The sequence below is a fragment of the Phaseolus vulgaris genome, chromosome 8, assembly GCF_000499845.2.
Source record: "Phaseolus vulgaris cultivar G19833 chromosome 8, P. vulgaris v2.0, whole genome shotgun sequence".
In the NCBI taxonomy this organism is placed as follows: domain Eukaryota; kingdom Viridiplantae; phylum Streptophyta; class Magnoliopsida; order Fabales; family Fabaceae; genus Phaseolus; species Phaseolus vulgaris.
Window position 1 is genome coordinate 2,625,454 of NC_023752.2, and position 25,959 is coordinate 2,651,412.

Genomic DNA, 25,959 nt, shown 5'->3' on the forward strand with positions numbered 1-25,959 from the left:
CTAACCTTAGGTCGATCTATAAAATAAATAAATAAAACTTAAATTAAAATATAATATAAAATATACTATAAAATATGTGAACATAAAATTTGAGTTATATAAATGAAAATTATTTTAATTTGCTGGCATATTGGTGAGGGTTAAGACAAATAATTTCAGGGTAAGCTGTTTAATTTATTAATGGTTTTTGTTTGGTATGATAATGATGTTGTCACACCACTGTTCATATTTGACATTCTCATAACAACCATAATTAAATTATTAAATATAAAAGTAATAAAAGGAATTGTATAATGAGATTGGAAATATTTTAGAGTCTCAACAAATTAGGATTCTTTATTTAACGCTACAAAACATTGAAACTGTCAGACCATAATGCAATTTAATGCAACAAATGTGTTGAGTTTAATAGTTATTTAAGTGCTAAACTTTTTATAATCAATCAATCATACAGTGTCATTTTGAAAATAATTGGTATAAAAAGACGGTAATAATATGCACACTCTAACATACATTGATTTCATTTTTATTCAATTCAATCTTATAATGATATAGATAAATTTTGGCTCAAAAGGTTTTTTTTTTTAACGAACCTGCCTTTTCTGATAATTTTAAATTATCACAACAATTTCTTTTTGTCAACAACTATTTCTATTGATATATTTTTTTTTATCAGAAAAAAAAAATAATAAATATGACTCAATTTAGGATGGTTGATTCTCTTACAAACTAAAAGAGATATATACCTAAAAAAAATCTCAACTCCCTACTCCGTCACAACTAGCTAAAAAATGACTTAAGATTCAAAGACCAACTCCTCCACCCTATCAGCAACTATTAAGGTTCTAGACACCAATCAGAGAATGAGAAACTCGCTGAAGGTACCTTTGACGAGATCCAAGACCAAACCTTAATATGTGTTAAGGAGAAGACTTCGAAATAGTCTACCACTCCTCCATTGAATAAACAATTATTTCTATCTCTCCAAATCTCGCTTACCAACGCAATCCAAACATTACCTATAATAAGATTAACTGAAGTGGTCGCATAAAGAATTTTAAATTACTCGAAATGTGACGCGAGAGAGAGAAAATTTATTGAACTCACTCCTAACCAAATGTAACAAAGATTCCAAGCTAGCCAAGTGACTTTGCAACCGAAGAACAAATGACTTGTCGACTCCTTTGACACCCTACACAAACAACAAAGATTGCTCTCAACCTGAACCCCTCGTCTCTTCAGGTTGACCTTGGTAGCAATCTTGTTTTTCAATCACCCTCCAAGCAATCACATGAGTTGAAGGAAGAGCCTTAATCCTCTAGAAAAAGTCATACATCCTGGAACAATCCTCTAGTTCCTCCCCCCTTAATAAACTGTAAGCAGACTTGACAGAAAATTCTAAGACTCACAACTGGCATACCTGAGACTCTTCCTAAGAAAAAAGCCCCCTTCTCCAAGTTAAGTTCCAATGCCAAACATTATTGACCCAAACTCCGTAGTTGCTTAACTTTGTATCCTTATTGTCAAACAGAGAAAAAAAACTTGGGAATCTATCGAGTCGTCTTCCCAGGACAAAATATCTCTCCCTTTTCCAACCTCCCAATTATAATAGTCTCCAAACTTCCCTCCCTACTCCCCGAACTTCCAAATCTCCTCAAAATCTCTCCACCATAGAGAGGCTTTGTTATTCCTTACCCTCTGATCTTTCAAACTTCTCCAACCCCCATACTTAGACTCAATAACCTCCCTCCACAACCCACCCTTGTCTAAATTCAGACGCCAAATCCATTTTTCCAACAAAGCCATATTGAGCTGCCTAACATTTATAATGCCAAGACCACCCGCATCCCTGGACAAGCAAACCTTATCCCAAGCAGTCCATGCAATCTTCCTCCCTTTAGACCTCCACCCTCACAAAAAAATCCTCTGCAAACTCACTATCTTCTTCAACATAATAGATGACAATCTGAACAAAGAGAGATAAAACAGTGGGATATATGACAAGACAAATTTAATTAGACAGATCCTCCCAGCCATCGAGATGAATCTACCCTTCCACTTGCCTAATCTACTATTTATTCTACTAACCACTTCGTTCCACAACACTCCTCTCTTATGACACCCCCTACAGGCATCCCAAGTATTTGAAAGGAGTTTTCACCACATCGTAATTTTAAATAACTGCGAAACGGAGAATCTCAATCTATCTACCCCTATCCTGTCGATTCTACTCTTGAGAAAATTCAACTTAAGACTATAAGCCAACTCGAAACAATTCAGAATGACCTTTATGTGATACACACTTTTAATACTTGCTTCACCAAAGAACAAGGTGTTGTCTGTGTATTAGAGCAGTTTAACCCTAATCAATTTTTTGCCAATCTCCAAATTCTCCACCGAGTCTTTCTTAATCGTGGTCTTAGACACCCCAGCAAAACCTTCAGCCGTTATAAGAAACAAGAACGCTGCAAGAGGGTCTCCTTGCCTCAAGCCCTTTTTCAGAATAAACTCCTTAGTAGGGCTCCCATTTACGAGAACTGACATCGACACTGATTCCAAACAAGCTTTAATCCATGAGATCCACTTTTCGTAGAAACCAAGTTTGCCTAACATATAATGAATGAAATCCTACCTCACTGAGTCATAAGCCTTTTCGTAGTCCACCTTGAAGAAACTACAACTTTTCTTCTTCCTCTTCATCTCATCTAAGACTTCCTTGGCCACTAGAACACCATTCATAAGCCCCATTCCTTTAAGAAAAGCAGATTGCCTAGCATCATTGACTTTGTTAATCACCTTTTTAGCCTAATAGACAAAATCTTCGAGACAATTTTATACACGCATTCTACCAGCGATATGTGTCTGAAATCTCTAATTTGTTGTGAATTATCTGTCTTAGGGATCAAACAAATAAACAAAGCATATGAACCCCTAGGCCACTTTCCGTTGACCAGAAAATATTTTACTGCCAAAACGAAATCATCCTTAAGACACTCCGAACAAAATTGAATGAAGTTAAATTGAAACCATCTGGATCAGAGAGCCCTGCGAATGAGATGAAGCTCTATTATCAAATTATAGAGCTATAAATTCTAAAAAAGAAAATTAGGGTGTAAGCATTTCTAACTTACTAAGATTTAGTTTTCTAATCACATGGTTTAGTTTCTTTTATTACATATTTTTCTCTAATTATTCAATTTATTTAGATATTAATTTACAAATTATTTTATAAATTTTTATTATTAATAAAAACTATTTAGATATTAATACTAATAACAACATTGACCGATTTTAGTATAGACAGTGAATGACCTTGCAAGAGAAGTATACTAATAATACAATAAATATATATATATATATATATATATATATTTTATTTATTTATTTATTTATTTATTTTTCAAATACATGTGCACTTGCGGTCCACACGGTTTACTTAAAATAAAAAGTTGGGCAATGTTTAACTATTTCCATTAAATTAAAAATTCAACTCGTGGAAAGTTATATAATTAATCGCTATAATTAATTGAGTGAACTCTCAATATAAAAGATTTTGAGTACTTATCAGCACTTTGAAATTATTCATTGCATCTAGAATTGGTGGAAAGTTTAAAACTAGAGTTTCTAAGATATCAATTATAGCTTGTTGAAACTTTATATAAAGGGCTACCAAATTCAGAAACACAACGAAACACAACCAAATCACATGCACTTATGGCTTCAAATGATGGCAGTAAAGCAAGTGAAATCTTTCGAGGTCAAGTTCACTTGTACAAACACTTGTTTGCCCATACAATAGATGCTATGAGTCTTAAATGGATGGTTGAGCTTAGCATACCAGACATAATCCACAACCATGGTCAACCTATTACATTTCAAAAGTTGGTGTCCATTCTACAAGTTTCACCAACCAAAGTTAGAGGTGTGCAGAGTCTCATACACTACCTAGCACACACTGGATTCTTTGAGATAGTTAGTGTCCATGAGAATATGGAGGAAAAGGAAGCATATGCTCTAACTGCTGCATCACAGCTTCTTGTCAAAGACAGTGACCTTTGTCTAGCACCAACGGTAGAGGGTTTTGTTGACCCAGGTTTAACTGGTGTATGGTCTAACCTGAAGAAGTGGACTTATGAGGATGATCTCACACTATTTGGTGTCTCAGTAGGATCAAATCTGTGGGAATTTCTTGATAAAAATCCTGCATCTGACGAGGCATTCAATGAGACATTGGCTGCTGATTCTAAGATGATGAACATGGCATTGAAAGGTTGCAATTGGGTGTTTGAGGGAGTGGAGTCCATTGTGGATGTTGGCGGTGGAACTGGAATCACAGCCAACACAATATGTGAGGCATTTCCTAACATGAAATGCATTGTGTTGGAACGTCCACGTGTTATAGAAAACTTGTCAGGAACAACAATTTGACATATGTTGGTGGAGACATGTTTAAATCTATTCCAAAGGCTGATGCAGTTCTACTTAAGGTATGCATTTCTAGACAAATATTTACTAAACCTGTTTAACTATACCAAATTTATCTATTCTAAATCATAACTCATTTCTCACACGAGCAGGGCTAGCTCTAGGCCTAGTAGTTATTGGGAGAAGTGGTGACTTAGATCCCAGTTTAGGAGAGAAACAATGAAAAATCCACTTGCATTACCTTTTTTTTCTGTTTAGTTTTTTTATATATTTTGTTTCATGTTTCTTTTTATATTAAAATATTCAAAGTTGTTGTTTTTTGGTTATTAGTGTTTTTTTTTATGGGTTATGTTTATAAATTTATTATGATATATTATTCTATTAGGGGTGACAATGAGGGTTTGTCTTTTATGTATAGACTCATCCCGCATAGACCAGTTCCACATTTGGTTCATAAAATGTGGATCGAGTTGGTCTGTTCCGCGCTCATTTCAATGGCCCGCTTATGTGGTAATCCACGGGCTTGCAGGCCAGCTTGTATAATAATTTTTTTTTTAAATTATGTTGGAGGTCCAACATCGACTAGAGATTAGAGTATTTCATTGTATATAAGTGAGTGCAAACCTCATCCCATGAGCCGGTTTTATGAGGTTGAGTTAGGCTTAAAGTTCACTTTATAATATGATATCAAAGCCATTTAAAGCCTATCCTAACGAATGTTTGTTGGGCTTATCAGGTCACCCCTATCGGACCGTTATTGGACCATCCATAATATGTTATCTCATCCCATGAGTCGGTTTGATGGGGTTGAGTTAAGTTTAAAGTCCACTTTGTAATAAATTAAAATTTCATTAATTATAAAAAAACTTATTCCTATATATCTATGTAATGTATAAGAGTATCTTATTAAAGTTTTGCTACAAAATATTTTAATGAAAGATGACTAATTTTTTAACCATTCTATTAAAATATCTTCTTTATATTATTTTTTATTAACAAATTTTAAATATAAGATTTTTCTTAAAACTAAATTCTCTGTCATTCTTAATACTAACTCTTTTAGATGATTAAAATAAAATATATTTTTTTTAGTACATTAGATTCAATTTTTAAAAATAAAATAAAGGTCACACTACAATAATAATAGATGTATGAGATATGTTTTTTTTTTTTAAAAAATTATTATTTTTTTATTTATGCGGATCAACGTACCTACCTACTTTGTCCCATAATTTCCATCAATTTAGCTATGATCATACTTAGAATAAAAGTACTTCTTTTAACAACAACCACAAACCTAAATTGAAATTGTAAAATATCAAAGTTACAAAATTATTATTATATTAACAAATAAAAAAAATTATACTTAAAGTTTAACGTGAGGCAATTTTTTTTTTAAAAGATAGCATATAAATTAAATAAAAAATACGGTATATCTTTTCTACATTTATTAAATTATATTATTGATTTAATATAACAAAATGTTGTTTTTCGTGAATTCTTCTATGTTCAGTGTGCAATGTATTTGTAAATAGGAATACATATTTAATATTTTGTTTCACGTTATTGAAATTTGAAGATTAGGAGGGCATATCTTATTAACAAATTTGTAATCTTGAACCATTCTTATTCTTGCAGATGGTTTTACATAATTGGAATGACAAGGATTGTAGAAAGATATTAGAAAATTGTAAAGAAGCTATTTCTGATAAAGGTAAAAGGGGAAAAGTAATTGTTGTAGATATTGTGATGAATGAAAGCGAAGATGAGGAAGAACTTAATGAACTAAAACTTCTCTATGACGTAAGGATGACATGTCTCATTAATGGAAAAGAGAGAAAAGAAGAAGAGTGGAAGAAACTATTTGTGGAAGCAGGATTCCAGAGCTATAAAATATCCCCTTTCACAGGATATCTCTCTCTTATTCAGATATATCCTTGAATACTAAACTTATGATGCATTTCATAGTTACTTTGCATGCGTGTTTGTGATAATCTTGCAATGTTTATTTTTTGGTACCAACAAAAGAACTTGTTAAAAAATGTGACAAGAATTAATAAAAAACAAGAATAAAAAATATGTCATTTAATTTGATGTGTGAAAATGTATGTTCTATCAATGAATCTCGTGTGAAAGTGTATGTTCTACTTCACTCTTATGAGTTGTAACTTTTATACTTTATTAATATAAATTATTTTCAATGTTTTTTTTTTTTTTTTTAAGAAACTAATGTTATTGTTGGTAGAAATTTGAATAAATTAAAAAATAAACAATTTCAAGAATGTTCGAATCCATATTCAAATATTTTTCTCACTTTCAAGGAAAAAAAACAACACAAATCAACCTGCATAAATAGAATACTGCTGGCTTTGAAGTAGACTACTGCTCACCAACAACTGGAGTATGCAGACCTCTGAGATGCCCATAGATCCCTTCTGAACTGATAAATTTAGTGTTTATAATTGACCATACATCAGTTGTCACTTTGTTAAGAATTGAACTTTAAGTCTAACTCAACTCCGTAAAACTGGCTCAATGAAGTGAGGTTTGCACTCACTTATATAATATGTAAAGCTCTAATTTCTAGTATATGTGAAATCTCCAACACATTTTCCTGCATCGAATTCTCCAAATATTTCCAGCTCCATAAGCATAATTCTAAATAGCTGCCTAATATCACTTCCAGTCTTGATCTGCATCTTTGCACCTTCACTCCATTCTTCCCAAGTTTGATTCAGGTCCATCTATTGCAAAAACAGCTCCTCTCATGCTCAAAGCTGAACTGCTGCAGACTCTCTCGGTACTGCATAATGCATATTAATCTGTTCTCTCTCCATCTAACAAACAACCACATTACCAATACGAACACCAAAAACAGAGAAAAACTGCACATTGCTCCCTGCACAATATAACAACACTTTCTAAACTGCATAATTATGCAGTGTACAGCAGAGAATGACATGCATCCTCCCTTTATTTGATTTGGGGAATACATGTTGAAATCTATTAGTAAGCGTTACAATAAAAATTGAATAAAAACAAATTTTAGAAAAAAAATAATTAATTGATATAATGACTAAATTAGAGATTATTTTATTAACAAAAATAATTTTTTATTTTTAGATTAGTTTATATTATTATTAAATAGTTTCTAAATTTATTTTTTGGTAATTAAACATCTTATTATCTCTATAATTGTTCCGTGCAACTTTAAGTGAATAATAAAGATGTGTTAAATATAGAAATTCATTTTAAGATGTTGACATTGTTGTGGATGCATGGTTAAGTTAACAAAGATATGGATAGAAAGTTTCTAGAAGTAAGTTAATATTAATTTTGTTTTTAATAATTTTTAGTTATTTTTCTAAGTACACATGTCTAGTTTTTATTTTGTCTTTTCTTATTCTACCATTTATTGATTTTTTTGTTTTACATTATATCTCTTTAAGTAGACTTAAAATGAGTGTATTGTTTATATATATTTAGACTTTCTCATTTGATTTAAGTAAGGAAAAGAAAAATAGAACAAATAGATATTCCTTCTCATATTTTTTATTTCTTTTTTCTCTTTTGTTCATCTTTTATTGCTACGTTATTAATTATTTTACTATGACACGCAAATACTTGAGTTTAATGGTTATTTAAGTGCTATTTTTTTTTATAATTAATCAATCAGAAGGTATGGTGTTATAAATTTTGGACAATAAAAAGAGAATAATTTTTGTTTTATAAGAAATAAATATAGGGAATTTAAGATAAATAAATATTAGGGTGTAAGCATTTGTAAGTTAGGAAGATTTAGTTTTCTATTCACACATTTTTTTTTACATATTTGTCTCTAATTATTCAATTTATTTAGAGTTGCCAATCAAATAAATTGTTTTTTAATCTTTATCTGTCCAATTCTCGAGGATATTCTTATGAATTTGTATATAACTTTTTATACAATCTCATATTTTTTTTAATCTTTTTTATATATTCTCGGTATATACTTTCGTTCTTCAAACCAATGGCTTTGAGCTGTAACATATATGAAATCAAGTGGATTTTCTTTTCTCCCATAATTCTCCACTATTGTACATAAAATTATATTTCTTATTGATTTGTGTATTTTTTTTTTCTATCCATGGATAGATATATCTTTATAAGTTATTATAGCTTATTAACTAAGTTCATTTAAATTTGTATTGTGACTAACATGATTACTGTAAAATAGACAATTCAAAAAACGAATAAAATAAGATATTCAACTAAATAAAGTATAAGTAAGTTTTCTTTATAACCAATGGCATTAATTATTATTTTTACTTTATTTTTGTAAATATACACGATCTTTTTCTTTATTTGACAAAAAGAGAAGGTTTTTGTATAGAGGAATTTCTTTATATACAAGAGTCTATTTTGGCAAATAAATTTTAAATTTATTTAATTATTAATTAAATAATTAAATACTTTATCATGTTAAAGAGTCATTTCAAAATAATATACTTCTTCAATATTTCTTTTTAAATACTAAATTATAATTTTTTTATTAACAATAAGTAAATAAAATTAGACAAGATATCTCAACTCTTTTACAAACAAAACTAAAACAATTTATATTAGTCAAATAGAGACTAAACTGCAAATTTCCTACCAAAAGTTTACAATTAAAAGGATATGTATTAAGTTGCTATCCAATTAGTCAATATAATGAACATAGACCAATATTATGAATATCAAAACAGTTATTAAGATATTTATAGTTCAAAAGTACGTAACTATAAAAAATCATAAATACAGACCAATCAACCCTCCAATTCAAAATTCCATTTCTTATACTATTTTTACTTTTGAACTTTTCCAATGTTTTTCTTAAATAGATATTAACCAAGATTCCATAATCTTCAATAATTTAATTTGCAACAAAAATATACGGTACCAAATACATGAGCACTTGCCGTCCAAACGGTTTACTTAAAATAAAAAGGCTCAATAGTTTATTTGTACTGTCAGTATAAAAGATTTTGCGTTCAAGTTGAGTACTTATGATATCAGCACTTTTTAACTCATTCATTGCATTTTGAATTGGTCGAAAGTTTAAAACTAGAGTTTCTAAGATATCAATTATAGCTCATTCAAACTTTATATAAGGGCACCAAATTCTGAAACACAACAAACACAACCAAATCACATGCAATTATGGCTTCAAATGATGGCAGCAAAGCAAGTGAAATCTTTCAAGGTCAAGTTCACTTGTACAAACACTTGTTTGCTCATACAATAGATGCTATGAGTCTTAAATGGATGATTGAGCTTGGCATACCAGACATAATCCACAACCATGGTCAACCCATTACACTTCCAAAGTTGGTGTCCATTTTACAAGTTTCACCAACTAAAGTTAGAGGTGTGCAGAGTCTCATACACTACCTAACACACACTGGATTCTTTGAGAGAGTTAGTATCCTTGAGAATATGGAGGAAAAGGAAGCATATGCTCTAACTGCTGCATCACAGCTTCTTGTCAAAGACAATAACCTTTGTCTAGTACCAATGGTAGAGGGTTTTGTTGACCCATGTTTAGCTGGTGTATGGTCTCACCTCAAGAAGTGGACTTATGAGGATGATCTCACACTATTTGATGTCTCAGTAGGATCAAATATGTGGGAATTTCTTGATAAAAACCCTGCATCTAATAGACTATTCAATGAGATATTTGCTGCTGATTCTAAGATGATGAACATGGCATTGAGAGGTTGCAATTGGGTGTTTGAGGGAGTGGAGTCCATTGTGGATGTTGGTGGTGGAACTGGAATCACAGCCAAGACAATATGTGAGGCATTTCCTAACATGAAATGCATTGTGTTGGATCGTCCAAGTGTTGTAGAAAACTTGTCAGGAACCAACAATTTGACATATGTTGGTGGAGACATGTTGAAATCTATTCCAAAGGCTGATGCAATTCTACTTAAGGTATGCATTTGCAAACAAATATTTACTAAACTTGTTTAATTATACCAAATTTATTTATTCAAAACCATAACTCATTTCTCGCACGAGCAGGGCTAGTTGGGAGAAGTGGTGACTTAGATCCCAGTTTAGGAGAGAATAATGAAAACTCCACTTGCATTACCTTTTTTAACTACAAATTATTTAGTTTCTAAATTTGGTCTCTAAAACCTTGGTTGCTAATTAGATACCAATTTAGAAACTATTTAACAATAATAGAAACTAATATAGAAACCAATTTTTTTTTAGTTTATAAAATGGTCTCCAATTTAGTTACTATTACAATTAATTATTTTGGTATCTAAAAATTGGTTTTTATTTCATGATTTTCTTGTAGTGTTATTACTTTATTTCACATTATTGAATTTTGAGGATTAGGATGACATATGCTATTAACAAATTTGTACTCCTCTACATTTTTTTCCTTGCAGTTGGTTTTACATAATTGGAATGACAAGGATTGTAGGAAGATATTAGAAAATTGTAAAGAAGCTATTTCTGATAAAGGTAGTAGGGGAAAAGTAATTGTGGTAGATGTTGTGATGAATGCAAGTGAAGATGAAGAAGAACTTACTGGACTAAAACTTCTCATCGATGTAAGGATGAGATGTTTCATTAATGGAAAAGAGAGAAAAGAAGAAGAGTGGAAGAAACTGTTTGTGGAAGCAGGATTCCAAAGCTATAAAATATCTCCATTCACAGGATATCTCTCTCTTATTCAGATATATCCTTGAATACTCACTAAACTTATGATGCATTTCACAGTTACTTTGCATGTTGTTTATGACAATCTTGTAATGTTTATTTTCTGGTACCAACAAAATAAATTGTTCAAAATTGTGACAAAAATTAAAAGAAGAATCGATAGAAAGCAAGAATAAAAAAATTATGTCATTTGATTTGGTGTGTGAAAATGTATGTTGTGAAAGTGTATGTTCTACTTCACTGTGACTTGTGAGCTTTAAATTTTATACTTTATTAATATAAACTCTTTTCAATGTTTTTTATGGAAGAAACTAACCTTATTGCTGGTAGAAATTTGGTAAGAACATGTTCAAACTCTTAGTAAGGGTGGTGCAGATGTGCTTAAGGTATGTGTATAAATAATGATTTAATTGACTTATATAAAAATTAAGTTGTTTTGGTTTGTTTCTTACTTTGATTTTTGTTTCAAATTTAGCTTTTTTTTTTCTTTTAAAATGAGTTATAAGATTAGTATAACCAATTACATCAATTATTTTTTTCTTCTCCACTTTATATAAAAGATTAAATTTTTATATTTTCTTAATTCTTGTGTTTTTTTTGGTATACTTTTAGAGGAATTTAAATTAACCAAAGTTGTGTCACTTATCTACGACTTTCGTTGAAATCGTATGAAATAGAAGTCAGGAGGGCTGAACGAATTTGTTTAACTTCTAAAATTAAGGCTTAAATAAAGTCATGTCATCCATGTAGGACTTTAGTTGTATTATTTTTACACTTAATTTATATAAGACATACATGACTTATGTGTGGTAAGTGAAAGAAGAAATAAAACCTGGTGTTAACATAAAGAACAATGTTAATGGTGTAGTCGTTGGAATTTAAATGTTAGGTTTTTAGGGTTAATAGATTGTAGGGATTGAGGTTTAGTTCTAAGGTTAGAGTTAAGGTCTAAATGTGTAGTGTTTAGGGTTGGGGATGATGTTAATGTTTTAAGGCTTGTAATTTAAATAGTACATTGCATATACTAATTATATATATAAGTGAAAAGAATAGAAAAATTTATATGTAATAATACGCTAATTTATAATTGTTTGTAAATTATGATATTATCTATATTTGGTAATTACATGAATGAGTTTAATGACATGTAATTATGCTAAATAAATAATATAAGAAAACAGACATATTATGCTAAATAAATAATATAAGAAAACAGACATGTGTTTGTTTATAAATGTCGATACAAACAATTGTTCCTACTGTGTCATTTATTTATTTTTACAGTAAAAGCATATTTTTTAGTTTGTTTTGGTCTGACTCATCCATTTTGTTATGGATGCATCTAATTGTAGGTTTTCCAAATTCTGTACGTCTCATGTGGGAGTCTGAAATGAAATTCAGTCCAGTGTAAGCATACCAGTAATCCTCATTTGGCATTGGATAAATTTGGGCCTCATAAGCCCTATAATTAATCTGGAGACTTTCAAATGGATGAACAAACGTCTTTAGTTGCAAATGACAATAGGAACAGACAACAATGACATGAAGACAAGGGAGGCGATGAACTTGAAACTCCCCACAGTGACACCACCATTCATTTAATTTGACCGTAAACAATATAGGTTGGCGTCAGAGATGGGGATTGACTATCTCCTGAATATCAAACTCCAAATTTTCTCGATTATATCCTAGCACATGACATATGGCATATTGTTGGACTATAATCATAGATTATTGGACTTTAATAATGAATAAATTCATTGTTTTAATTGAGATGAATCTTATTGGTTTTATTTAATTATTATTTATGTTAATTTTGTATTTTTAGAGTAGAAGAAAGTTTTGACCTTTGTGAGTGGACCGAATATGAGAAAGGTCAAGTTGTTTCTTTGAATCAAAACAAAAAATAAAATTTAAGAAAAATAATAAGAGAATAAAATCTATAATATCTCAAAGATTCTACTGACGTGGGCAATGACTCCATCTGAACGTTTTAATAAACTTCACATTGAAAATTTGTTTGCCATGTAAAAAAAATTTAACGTGTCAACGATACATTTCAACATATGTAATCATTCAATTAATTATTTAGTATAATATGATATTTAAATAAATATTTGATTCAAATATAATATAAGAGGAAATAAATAGACATTGGATGCCAAGAAAAAAAAAGAAAGTTAGAAGGAAAGATAGATTATAGAAAACATTTGACCGTGATTGCTTATGCTTCTAGTATGCTTAATGCTTTATTCAATTTATCCAAATTTGAATCAAGCTAACTAATTAGATGAAGGCTTGTTTTTTCCTCTAATACTGCAATATTTTTTTCCAAAAACTAAATTACAATTAAAAAGATAGATAAAGTTGCGATCTAATTAGTCAATGTAATTAACATTGACCAATATTATTATAGGTAGTGAATGTCGTTGCAAGAGAAGTATACTAATATATAATACTTTTAGTGTTTATGAGACGGAAATTTCTTCTTGCACCCCTACATTTTTTTTCTTGTATTCCCATAAGGTTGTGCAAAGACAAAATTGTTCTTATATAAAACTGTACACTTATTTTTTTGTATTCCTGATTATAAAATTCGATAAATTTTTGGATTGACGTTTCTAGTAAAATTTTGGATTGACGCGTCCAGTAATCTCCCGAATTGGTGCTTTTGGTAGTACATGAATGACAGTGTTAATCCAAAATAAAAAAAAATGCAGAACATCCATAATTGAAAAAACCATTCCAGATCCGCCAATCTATAATTCAAAATATGCATTTTGGATTCAGAAATCCGTAATTGAAAAAAAAATCATTCTGAATCCACCAATCCGTAATAGAAATTAGGCTTCTGGATTCAACAATCCGAAAATCAACAATTTATGCAAACTTTATTTCTGGAACACCCCCTCATCTGGAAATAAACATGATTCACTTCCGAATTGATGAATCCGTAGCACACTTCCAGATCCCAAATTCAAATAACAGGTGGAGGTCAATTTCGAAATTTACAAAATTATGGGAGTGCATAAGAAAAATGTAGTGGTACAGAAAGAAACTGCCTTATGTGACACTGTCCAGAACTTGTGCCACGCAAGTGGGACACACCACCACGTATAGAAGAGAAACATGCATCATCATACAAACATCACAACTACCTAATTGGAGTTATGGATCATCCACCTCCTAGGTAGTTTTGGACTGTTTCTTCCTGCACCTTCATATCTTCTTCTGCCACCTTCATACACAATATGAAAATACATTTTTATCCTTTGTGTCACCCCCATAGAGTAGTTTCCGGATTATGTAATCCAGAAACTCATTTGAAAAAAGACTTCCAAATTACATAATCTGGAAGCTAAATAAGACTTCCAGATTATGTATTTCAGAAAGTAATCATGCATATGAAAAAAGACTTTCAGATTATATAATCCGGAAGTTAATTACAAATTTAAAAAATGACTTCCAAATTACGTAATCTAAAATATTATAGAGGACTATTTTTGGAAATTAAAAAATTTATAGAAGTGGAGAAAACAGTCGTAGTTTTGTTGTACCAACATATAAACCCAATCAGATCAAATTCGGAAACACCAACAATAACAAACCCAAAACTTATTAAAAATTTACTTTATTAATTAAATGTAATCCTACGTACAGACCAATAAACCAATCAACCCTCCAATTCAAACTTCCATTTTTCTTATACTATTTTACTTTTGAACTTTTCCAATGTTTTTCTTAAACAGATATTAACCAAGATTCCATAATCTTAAAATATTTTCATTTGCGACAAATATATATGGTACCAAATACATGAGCACTTGCCGTCCACACGTTTACTTAAAATAGAAAGGCCGGCAATATTCAGCCCATTAAATTAAAAAATTTAACTCTGGAAAAATTATATAATTAAACTCTATAATTTATTTGTACTCTCAGTATAAAAGATTTTGCGTTCAAGTTGAGTACTTATGATATCAGCACTTTTCAATTCATTCACTGCATTTTAAATTGGTGGAAAGTTTAAAACTAGAGTTTCTAAGATATCAATTATAGCTTATTGAAACTTTATAAAAGGGCTGAAACACAACAAACACAACCAAATCACATGCAATTATGGTTTCAAATGATGGCAGTAAAGCAAGTGAAATCTTTCGAGGTCAAGTTCACTTGTACAAACACTTGTTTGCCCATACAATAGATGCTATGAGTCTTAAATGGATGGTTGAGCTTAGCATACCAGACATAATCCACAACCATGGTCAACCTATTACATTTCAAAAGTTGGTGTCCATTCTACAAGTTTCACCAACCAAAGTTAGAGGTGTGCAGAGTCTCATACACTACCTAGCACACACTGGATTCTTTGAGATAGTTAGTGTCCATGAGAATATGGAGGAAAAGGAAGCATATGCTCTAACTGCTGCATCACAGCTTCTTGTCAAAGACAGTGACCTTTGTCTAGCACCAACGGTAGAGGGTTTTGTTGACCCAGGTTTAACTGGTGTATGGTCTAACCTGAAGAAGTGGACTTATGAGGATGATCTCACACTATTTGGTGTCTCAGTAGGATCAAATCTGTGGGAATTTCTTGATAAAAATCCTGCATCTGACGAGGCATTCAATGAGACATTGGCTGCTGATTCTAAGATGATGAACATGGCATTGAAAGGTTGCAATTGGGTGTTTGAGGGAGTGGAGTCCATTGTGGATGTTGGTGGTGGAACTGGAATCACAGCCAAGATACTATGTGAGGCATTTCCTAACATGAAATGCATTGTGTTGGAACGTCCAGGTGTTATAGAAAACTTGTCAGGAACCAACAATTTGACATATGTTGGTGGAGACATGTTTAAATCTATTCCAAAGGCTGATGCAGTTCTGCTTAAGGTATGCATTTGCAGACAAATATTTACTAAACTTGTTTAACTATTCCAAATCATAACTCATTTCTCACAAGAGCAGGTCTAGCTCTAGGCCTAGTTGGGAGAAGTGGTGACTTAGACCCCAGTTTATTAGGAGATAACAATAAAAACTCCACTTGCATTACTTTTTTCTACTTAGTTTTTTATATTATTTTTGCAAATCAAGATCTATATATTTTGTTTCATGTTTCTTTTTGTATTAGAATATGTTATGTGTGATTCAAAGTTGTTGTGTTCTTGGTCATTAGTGTTTATTTTGTTTCATGTGCTATGTTTATAAACTTATTATATATTGACCTATGGTCATACGTGTAGACTAAAAGTATTTCTTTTAACAAGAACCACAAACCTAATTTGAAATTGTAAAATATCAAAGTTACAAATTATTATTATATTAATAAATGAAAAAATTATACTTAAGCTTTAATGTGAGAATATTTTTTATAATATTTAAAAGATATCATAGGAATAAATTAAATAAAAAATACAATATATCTTTTGTATATTTATTAAATTATATTATTTATTTAATATAAACAAAATGTATTTTAGTAAAATTCTTTTATAGTGTGCATTATACCTATATATAAGACATATTTATTATTTTGTTTTACATTATTAAAATTTTAAGATTATTAAATAAAAATTAATTTAGATAAAAAATAATTAGTTACTATATGAATGAAATTATATATTATTTTGAAGATAAAAAATTATTCGTATCTAAACTTTTTAATAACTAAAACTTGTTAGCTAATTAAATATTAATTTAGAAACTATTTATTAAATATCAATAATTTTTTAGTCTCTAAAATAGTATATAATTTAGTTAATATAGTAATTAATTAGTTTTTATTTTTAAAATTAATATTTATTTAATTATTTTCATGTAATATAGGATGACATATGTTATTAACAAATTTGTAATCTTCTACCTTTTTTATTTTGAAGTTGGTTTTACATAATTGGAATGACAAGGATTGCAAGAAGATATTAGAAAACTGTAAAGAAGCTGTTTTTGATAAAGGTAAAAGAGGAAAAGTAATCGTGGTAGATGCTGTGATGAACACGAACGAAGATGAGGAAGAACTTAATGAACTAAAACTTCTCATGGATGTAAGCATGACATGTCTTATTAATGGAAAAGAGAGAAAAGAAGAAGAGTGGAAGAAACTGTTTATGGAAGCAGGATTTCAGAGCTATAAAATATCTCCTTTCACAGGATATCTCTCTCTTATTCAGATATATCCTTGAATACTAAACTTATGATGCATTTCATAGTTACTTTGCATGTTGTTTATGACAATCTTGCAGTGTTTATTTTCTGGTACCAACAAAAGAACTTGTTCAAACATGTGACAAGAATTAAAAGAAGAATTGATAGAAAGCAAGAATGAAAAAAATATGTAATTTAATTTGATGTGTGAAAGTGTATGTTCTATATTACAAGGAATCTCGTGTAAAAGTGTATGCAAATTTTATACTTTATTAATACAAACTCTTTTCAATGTTTTTTATGGAAGAAACTAACGTTATTGTTGGTAGAAATTTGGTGACCACATGTTCAAAATCTATTAGTAAGCTTGATGCAATTGTGCTTAAGGTATGTGTATATAAATAACTATCTAATTGATCTATTTACATGCAGATTAAGTTGTTTTGGTTTGTTTCCTATTTTGATTTTTGTTGCATTAAATTGTTTTGGTTTGTTTCCTACTTTGGTTTTTGTTGCAAATTAAGATGTTTTGGTTTGTTTCCTACTTTGATTTTTGTTGCAAATTTAGCTTTTTCCTTTTAAAATGGGTTAGTTTAAATTCCTGTTTAAAAGTACACAGAAAAAAAAAGTCAATAAAAAATTAAGAAAATAGAATTTTTTTAATCTTTCATATAAGATTGAGAAGAAAAAAAGCAATTCATGTAACTGGTTATATCTAATCTTACAATCGTATAAAATTATAACTATTTTTTTTAATAATTTGTAAATACATAATTAAAACAATAAATAAATAAAATTAATTCATTTTAATTTTAATACCAAGTAAAATAATTTATTTAATGTATTCTTATTTTAAAATTTAGTTTTTATATATTAAAATATTAATTTTTTTATTTTTTATTTTCAAAATTTTATTTTTATACTAAATTATTTTTTAAATACATTAATATATATATAAAAATTATTTTATCACATTAATTAAAATTATTACAAACTTTTCTCTCACTTTCTATTATATTCCCTTGAATAACCTCATTTTTTTCATTCACTTTTTCTTCTTTTCTTTCTTTATCCACTCCTTTGATCCAAACAAAACGAATGACTTTATTAATTTATTTTATATTGAATTTTTTATTACAATTGATGTAAAATTGATGGTTATTTTTAATCTTAGTTAAGCAGTGTACTAGTTCTAACAAATTAAGCTTTGGAAGCCACGAATTAATATTTGTAAAAGAAATTATAAGTGAATTTGTAATTAGTAGGTAATGAACTAAAAAAAATCTATTTTATAATTTTGAAACCTCTTTTAATTAAATATAGTAAGTGTTCTACTATCGATAAATTGATCCTATGCTTTAATTTATTGGTAACAATAAATATCTAATCCTCACAAGAGAATCTAGACATATTTAGAAGGACACAATCATTTTCATGTTCGGTTATTAATGAAATCACACGACAAGAATCTCAATATTGAATTCTATAAAGTATTTTTTTGTTTTATGAGTGTATTTTTCAATAATTAATATTGTGAGAATGGCATATAATGTAGGACACATTGTTTAAGTTTAATTAAGATGGAACAACTAAATTGCAATCATGACTTATTGTATATAGATGTATTTTTGTGATCATAAAGTTTTTATAAGAAAGAAAAGTTGGTGATTTATAATCACATGCTAGTAAAGTCTCATATCCATGTTTTTATGTCAAAAACAAAAATTCATTGAAAAGAATTTTAACTTAGTGAAATTATATATCCACAAAAATTCTATCATATAATTTTTCTATATCTTTAATTTTAATCTTCATTTGTAAATTATGCATAAGTTAAATTTCTTTTATCATATTTTTTTATTAGAAATCCTTAAAAAACTTGTCAACTAGTTTCACAATTTTTAATTTATGAAAAAATAGTTTCAATTTCTCATATTGCTTTTTATTAAAAGTTCTGAAAAAGTATGTCCAAATAATTTTACAAATTCTAATTTCTGAAAAAGTTAATTTTATTTTTTTCATACTTTTTCTATTAGGATCCCTATTTTTTTTTTTATCAATGATCTTTAAATTAACAATCATGTGATTTAGATAAAAAAACAATAATATAAAAAAAAACTATATATGTGTTAGTTAAGTTCTAGGATTCGATTCTGGTACATGTTAATTTAACAACCTGACCCAAAGATAAGTTTGGAGTGAGTTAAGAGTTTAGTTTGTTTCACTGATCACAGTCACAGGTAGCTTTCGCACACTCCCTTTATTTCGTGGCCAAACTCTTCCTGTTGTTTGCTTCCTTCTGCACTTCCCATCACATTCTCACTGTGTCATCATCTTCACAATCACACCCTTCTCCGCGACCACCACATTCTCAGGTACTCTACATTCTCTCTTCTCATTTTCCTTGCAATTGGGTCTCCCTAGTTTTTCACACTTTTTTTTTTCATTCCCTTTTACGGATTCCTTTATCTTCGCAAATCCGTGATTCTTATGTTAGCGGTTCGACAATGACATCGTTTTTTCTCTTCTCTCTTAGTATTGATCAGACATTGTTGACGGCTTAGTGATTGTGGGATGTTATTGTTGGCTGAAGTGAAATGAGTTCCTTTTTGAAGTTTTGTTCCTTTCGTCCAAGTTTGGATTTTTCGATGTGCGTAATGAATGATTCGTTTGGCAGTTCAAATGGGTGTTGTTTGTTTCGTGCTGTGAGTTCGGTTTAGGGTTTAGATTTGAGGTTTTTGTTTCTCGTCGGATCTGGGGTAATCTGCCGAGACAAGTACGGTAATACAACTAGGTTCTTTGATTATTGTTTTTCGTTGGAATGTATGTATTTGGTTTCATGATGAATTAAGGTGATCTCACTTCATTTTGAGAATGTGGGTGTTTTGTTGTCGTTTTATATGGTGCCTTTTCTCTTAGTTATATTATTTTTCTTATTTTCGAACCTTTTTTATTCACGATTGATTAGTCAACCCAAATTTCCATCAGTGTTATGCGTCTGCGTTAACTGTGTTCCTTTTCTTACATTCAGTCTTGTAGGGAAGATTGCTTATAGATTATATGCATGCTGCTTGTTACTTACTACTGTAAGTTTCTTAAGTGGTCATAAAATTGAAAGTTAAACATCAGAGTCAGTTACTGAAGCATAACGACTCTTGGATTCGCAGCTAGTTTAACTAAGTTGGAATTTTTTATGCCTCCAACCTGGTAAAATTAAGAAGTTATCTCAAGGACTGCTTCTAGTATTCTAATCCCCTCAGCTTTAATCTAGCTAGCCGATCTCTTATAAGTCAGGCTTCATCTTCTAATAGTTACCCTTGCCTTCCCTTTTGTCTTAATTTGCCTAATTTACTTGCTCCTACATGTCATACAAAAACAATGTAGGAATATTATATCACCTAGACAGCAATTACATGGTTTATATTTCTGATATACCTCTCATTGTTGTATTGGATATCTTGACATGTTGATCTTAGAGATGTTATGCCTAGCTGAGATTTGTTGGTTTATTTTATCATTTATACATATTGAACTTTGAACATATGGATCATGTTTCTCTAAAAGAACTCATATCTGTTCTATACAACAACAACGAACGCCCTTTCTCACAAGGTGAGTTCAATTACTTGGATCAAATGATACCACTGTGTTTGTCCAAAAAAAAATATTTTGGAGAGAACATTCAGAACTAAATAGAAATACGTTCCTTGTTTTTTCAATTTTTGTGTATCTAGATTTTCTCGAGTTCGAAATATTGATCAACTGGTTTTGGACAGATGGCCTTGCAGACAGCTACTCCTCCAACTACTCCCAGTGCCCAAGTCGTGGGTAATGCATTTGTTGAACAATATTACCACATTCTTCACCATTCACCAGATTTGGTTTATCGGTTTTACCAGGACTCTAGTGTGATAAGCCGTCCTGATTCCAATGGTGTGATGACATCAGTTACAACCATGAAAGTAAGTTTTTTGATACAAAACTGGTGCCTCTATAACTTCTTGTTATTCCTAAGATTGTTTCCTCTGATGCCTTATTGAAAGAGAAGAAACATTGTAAATATAATGTAATTCCACCTTTTGATATCTAATTTCTAGTTAAATAAACGGCTGTATGTTCATACTAATCTACTAGACTTTAATGTATTGCTAATTCTTTTGTCACCACCCCCTTCATATTCATATTATATTCTTCAAGCAGCTGATGGGTTAACTTATACATCTATTTTCCTTTGTTTTATCTTAGAAGGGTGAAACATTATTCATTTAGATTTTATGGTGCTTCTGTAAATGTTTAGTGGATATATCGCAAGCTTTCTGCCAATCTCTAAGTGTAAGTGTTTACGGTGCAGGGCATTAATGAGAAGATTGTTTCACTAAATTTCAAGGAATTTAAAGCAGAGATAAAGACTGCAGATGCTCAAAAATCATACCAGGAAGGAGTAACTGTGCTGGTGACTGGATGCTTGACTGGCAAGGATAACATGAGAAGAAAATTTGCACAGTCGTTCTTTCTTGCTCCACAAGACAATGGCTATTTTGTTCTTAATGATGTTTTTAGGTATGTAGAAGATGATGAACCATCAGAACTGCCTCCAGTTAATGGAGATGGTGATGCAGCTGCTGTTAAAATAATCCCAGAACCAGGCAAGATTATAATTTAAAAGTTTGTATCTTCTGGTAGAGTTTATTCAAGATTTGTATTCATGATGTTCTTATTTCTTTACAGAATCCAGTCATGTTGCTGATTCTCCTGCCCCAGACTCCACAAATTCTATTGTGAACAAGGGTCAAATTGTTGTGGAGAAGGCTTATGCTCCATCTAATCATCACGAGAGACAGATACCTGCTGAAAATGAAGACAATGTAGAATCCCATTTTCAGTCAAATGGAAATGATGATTCTCAGGCCACAGAAGTGGATTCTTTAGCCCAGGAGGATGCTCCAAAGCAGTCTTATGCATCAATTGTAAGTATTTCTACAAGTATTTATTCTCTTACAACCACTGTTATTATTCCAAGTTTGAAGCTTATTAGTTTTGTTGTCAGGTGAAAGTCCAAAAAGGGAGTTCGGTACCAACTAAAGTTTATGTGCCTACTAATACGCTAAAGTCAGGGTCTAACAAAACTGAGAGCCTGGTAGCTGAGCCAGTAGAATCTAGTGAAGTTCCTGAAGCAGCTTCGGACAGTGTTAACGACCCTGAAAGTAGTGATGCTCATGAGGAAGGTACATGTTATTTGTTTCAATTTTCACATTCGTCATGCTATGTTTTGTCTTTCAAAGTTCTGGAGATAATTAATTTTAAACACATCATTTAATTTTGTAAAGTCATTAAGTTCTCTGTTTGCAACTCAGCCATATTTTTTTCTTAAATATATTTGTGCTTCTTTCTGATAAACAAATTCTGCCAACAGTTGAAGGACACTCCATTTATATTCGAAATTTACCTTTAAACGTGACTGTTGGTCAGTTGGAAGTGGAGTTTAAGAAATTTGGATCCATCAAGCCAGACGGCATCCAAGTCAGAAATAACAAGGTGATTATCAGGTTGAGGCTTTCAAATTGTCTTGTTGCCTAATCTTCAGTCCTAATGCAGTTTTGTTGGAAACACTTTATTTGTCTTTACAGCAGCAGGGATACTGTTTTGGCTTTGTTGAGTTCCTATCTCTAAATTCTATGAATAGTGCAATTCAGGTATGGTCCTCATTACACCAGTGGATAGCTTAGATTTCTAGAATGTTGGCTTTTAATCATGGTAGTTAACTATATTTATTATGTTGAAGCTGCTTGAAAATGGGAGTAATTTCAATTTGGAACTTGGATGCAGTTGTATGTATAATTTATAAATATCCGCGCCCCATTAGATGGTAACAATTTGGCATAATATAAATTATATGTAGAAAATTATAAAGAAAAATCTTACTTGAAACTTAAGCTTATTCTATTTTTTACATAAGTCTTCTATTGACACAAACCTCAACCATCTCTGCATCAAGCTGGAAGCCTACAACTCAGCTCCTTTATAGCTGACTCATTCTTGGTAGTGCAATAGTTCTACATTTAGCTGGTGGTAGTTTCTACAATGCACTTGTTTGAGTTTGAGGCAATCTTGGATGGCGGTCGGCTCAGAAAACGCTGTATGGAGATAGCATATAGATAGATAGCCGCTATTTTGAATTTATATATAAATTCTCAAAACTGATAAAATTATTCAAAAATAATAACATTCATAATTAATTAACAATAAAAAGTCATAGGTGTCTTCAACAAAACATACAAGTAAGCAGCTCCTACAAAAGTCAAATACACATTTCCTAGATTGGAATTATGAGTATCATCTTCTAAATCCAAGTCTTTTATCATTTTCACTATTATTACATCTATAAGTTTCAATTTTGAAAAATTAAAATCCCAAACTAGCCCTCCAGAAAAGCCCTAATGTTTCTGTTCTAACCTCCTTTTTGGAATCAACACATAGTGCCGCCATTTATCTCACTATTCGGTCTATGTGGCCACTACACTGAACTGCTCCGCCATAGCAGCACCTGTAGTGGGCAAGAACAGCTCCCTGCAGCTGCGCTGCTCTATTGTACATATATTCTTTAAAACAATGACAGCTCTTTAATCTGTGCTATACTAGTACTTTCTAGTAATATCCTGGTTTAGTGTCCTTGGGTTTCTTTCGATCTTCATGTGTTTTGATATGGCATCTAATTAATTTGTCTTCTATTGTATTTTGGATTTAGTGTGTGCATAAACATTATGAATGATTATTTAACTATATATCACGGCAGATGAATATTTCTCGAGTGTGTAAGAACCATACGTGTATTACAAATAAAACCTGTAACAATTTTTATATTTTGTGGAAGAGTCACAAATTTGCGAAAATGTATCATAGCTTAGACAATTGTTGGAAGAGTCACACATTTTCATTAACACTGTTTCTCTTTAGTGTTCTATTTTTTACTCAAATGAAATGAGTTTATAACATTGGCCTACCCTGTTGGTCACATATTACCTGCAAATCCGTGGTTTCCCCATTCTCTCCTCATCTTTTCCTCAAAGGGGAAAGAGTATTATATCTCAGGGCAAATGGGGTCGATGAAATATAATGCAGAATGATTTTCCAGTCTGGTAAATCAGTTGATCAGTTTTTGTAATTTGTATTGGCACATCTCAATGTACATAATTTTATATCATGTTTGAAGTTATCCGTGTTTTCTAAATGATTTCTCCGTTTGTTACTTAAAAATTTGATGCAAAAATCTTGAGATCTTTGAGCATTATTTAATACAGTTTATTTTCTCAGGCTTCACCTATTCCTATTGGGGGGCGTCAAGCTGTAGTCGAGATAAAGAGAACCACTACTCGAGGTAATTTGATGCTTAACTATTATGAATAAGATTGTTGTCATTCATTCCACAAAGAAGATAAAGAGTGAATTAACTGCTTTTATAATAAAAACAGTTCCATTATAGTTCACAATTCTAACTCTCTGTTCTCTTTCAGTTGGCAGTGGCATTAGCAATACTGGAAGACCTAGGATCCCACCCGGTAGGGGTGGATTACGAAATGACTCTTTCAGGGGCCGTGGGAACTACGGCGGCGGTCGCGGATACGGTCGAAATGATTATGGAAACCGTGGTGGTGAGTTTTCTGGTAGAGGTCGCAGTCATGGTGATGGTGAGTTTTCTGGTAGAGGTCGCAGTCATGGTGATGGTGAGTTTTCTGGTAGAGGTCGCAGTCATGGTGAAAGCTATCACCAAGGAAGAGGGAGAGGTGGCCGGTCAAGCGGACCAAAACAGAATGCCGTTGTTTCGAACTGAAGTAGTGGATGATTTTTGGGAGATTGTTCTGTGACCCCTTTTTTCAGTCAGTTACAAGCATGCATGCATATTCTTGGAATTATCTTCCCACTCTCAACCTTCCAAAGTTTCTCATCTTTCTTGCACTGCATTTGCACAGTTGTAGTATTTCTAGTTGTTATTGCTTTCATCCTAGTGAGTTAGTAGTGATCAGGAATAGGTATACTCTTTTCTTTTTTTAAATTTAAACAGATGCTGTCACTGGAATTCACATTAGGTTAACCATCACTCCTTTTTTTATTCGTTGCCATCATGCAACAATTTTACATCCAATTTCAGATTTTAATTTAAAAAGGGTTATTATTGGTTCCAATTTTTGTTTGATGTTTTATATCTTCTGCTCTGTTTGCAAGATGCTACAGAGGAAGAAATAGATGGAAGCTGGTTGAATCAGGAAGAAGTGAGAACGGTTAATATTATATTGGTAAAGTGGTAAAATGGTTCTATAATCACTTTTTTTAAAGCTGTTTATTTATTTCCTAATCTCATCCTTAAATATGTAAAACACTACCAATCTAATCTTCAAAAAGTTAAAAATCTAATTTATTAAAATAGTATCAATTTTATAATAGAATAAATCATGATTTACTCACGATTTGGTTTTTATAATTATATTTTAATAACTTTTTTACATATTTAGAAACTCAAATTAATTTTTAATTTTTTAAGGACTAAATTGATAACATCTTACCTGTTTAATAACAAAATTGGTTATTTGACCTTTCAATAATTTTTACATGACGCGTGTTTATCGAATAAAAATTCGATAACACTTAAAAGCTATTTTCACACGCTTAATATTTACTTGGATTGATATAGAAAAAGTG

At 30.8% G+C, this 25,959-nt stretch overlaps 3 protein-coding genes and 1 pseudogene across 3 annotated transcripts; all 4 read left to right on the forward strand.

Annotated features, from left to right (window-relative positions):
* Window positions 1–3,600: 3,600 nt before the first annotated feature.
* Window positions 3,601–6,626, forward strand: LOC137826743 (flavonoid 4'-O-methyltransferase-like; annotated as a pseudogene).
* Window positions 6,627–9,595: 2,969 nt separating this feature from the next.
* LOC137826744 (flavonoid 4'-O-methyltransferase-like) lies at window positions 9,596–11,150 on the forward strand. Its single transcript, XM_068632877.1, has 2 exons — window positions 9,596–10,380; window positions 10,848–11,150. Exons 1-2 carry the CDS (start codon window positions 9,607–9,609, stop codon window positions 11,148–11,150), a joined length of 1,077 nt encoding a protein of 358 aa, XP_068488978.1. The 5' UTR covers window positions 9,596–9,606.
* A 4,083-nt stretch (window positions 11,151–15,233) lies between these two features.
* Window positions 15,234–17,361, forward strand: LOC137825674 (flavonoid 4'-O-methyltransferase-like). Its single transcript, XM_068631406.1, has 2 exons — window positions 15,234–16,014; window positions 17,001–17,361. Exons 1-2 carry the CDS (start codon window positions 15,241–15,243, stop codon window positions 17,301–17,303), a joined length of 1,077 nt encoding a protein of 358 aa, XP_068487507.1. The 5' UTR covers window positions 15,234–15,240; the 3' UTR covers window positions 17,304–17,361.
* Window positions 17,362–19,414: 2,053 nt separating this feature from the next.
* Window positions 19,415–25,445, forward strand: LOC137825862 (nuclear transport factor 2-like). The gene is made up of 9 exons (XM_068631655.1): window positions 19,415–19,640; window positions 21,042–21,227; window positions 21,617–21,911; window positions 21,994–22,232; window positions 22,313–22,490; window positions 22,679–22,800; window positions 22,893–22,958; window positions 24,577–24,640; window positions 24,777–25,445. Exons 2-9 carry the CDS (start codon window positions 21,042–21,044, stop codon window positions 25,091–25,093), a joined length of 1,467 nt encoding a protein of 488 aa, XP_068487756.1. The 5' UTR covers window positions 19,415–19,640; the 3' UTR covers window positions 25,094–25,445.
* Window positions 25,446–25,959: the final 514 nt, after the last annotated feature.

Coding starts and splice junctions, on each gene's coding strand:
- LOC137826744 (XM_068632877.1), top strand. CDS start 9,607: ATGGCTTCAAATGATGGCAGCAAAGCAAGTGAAATCTTTCAAGGTCAA. Junction 10,381..10,847: donor CTGATGCAATTCTACTTAAG/GTATGCATTTGC, acceptor TTTTCCTTGCAG/TTGGTTTTACATAATTGGAA.
- LOC137825674 (XM_068631406.1), top strand. CDS start 15,241: ATGGTTTCAAATGATGGCAGTAAAGCAAGTGAAATCTTTCGAGGTCAA. Junction 16,015..17,000: donor CTGATGCAGTTCTGCTTAAG/GTATGCATTTGC, acceptor TTTATTTTGAAG/TTGGTTTTACATAATTGGAA.
- LOC137825862 (XM_068631655.1), top strand. CDS start 21,042: ATGGCCTTGCAGACAGCTACTCCTCCAACTACTCCCAGTGCCCAAGTC. Junction 21,912..21,993: donor TAAAATAATCCCAGAACCAG/GCAAGATTATAA, acceptor ATTTCTTTACAG/AATCCAGTCATGTTGCTGAT. Junction 22,233..22,312: donor AGCAGTCTTATGCATCAATT/GTAAGTATTTCT, acceptor TTTTGTTGTCAG/GTGAAAGTCCAAAAAGGGAG.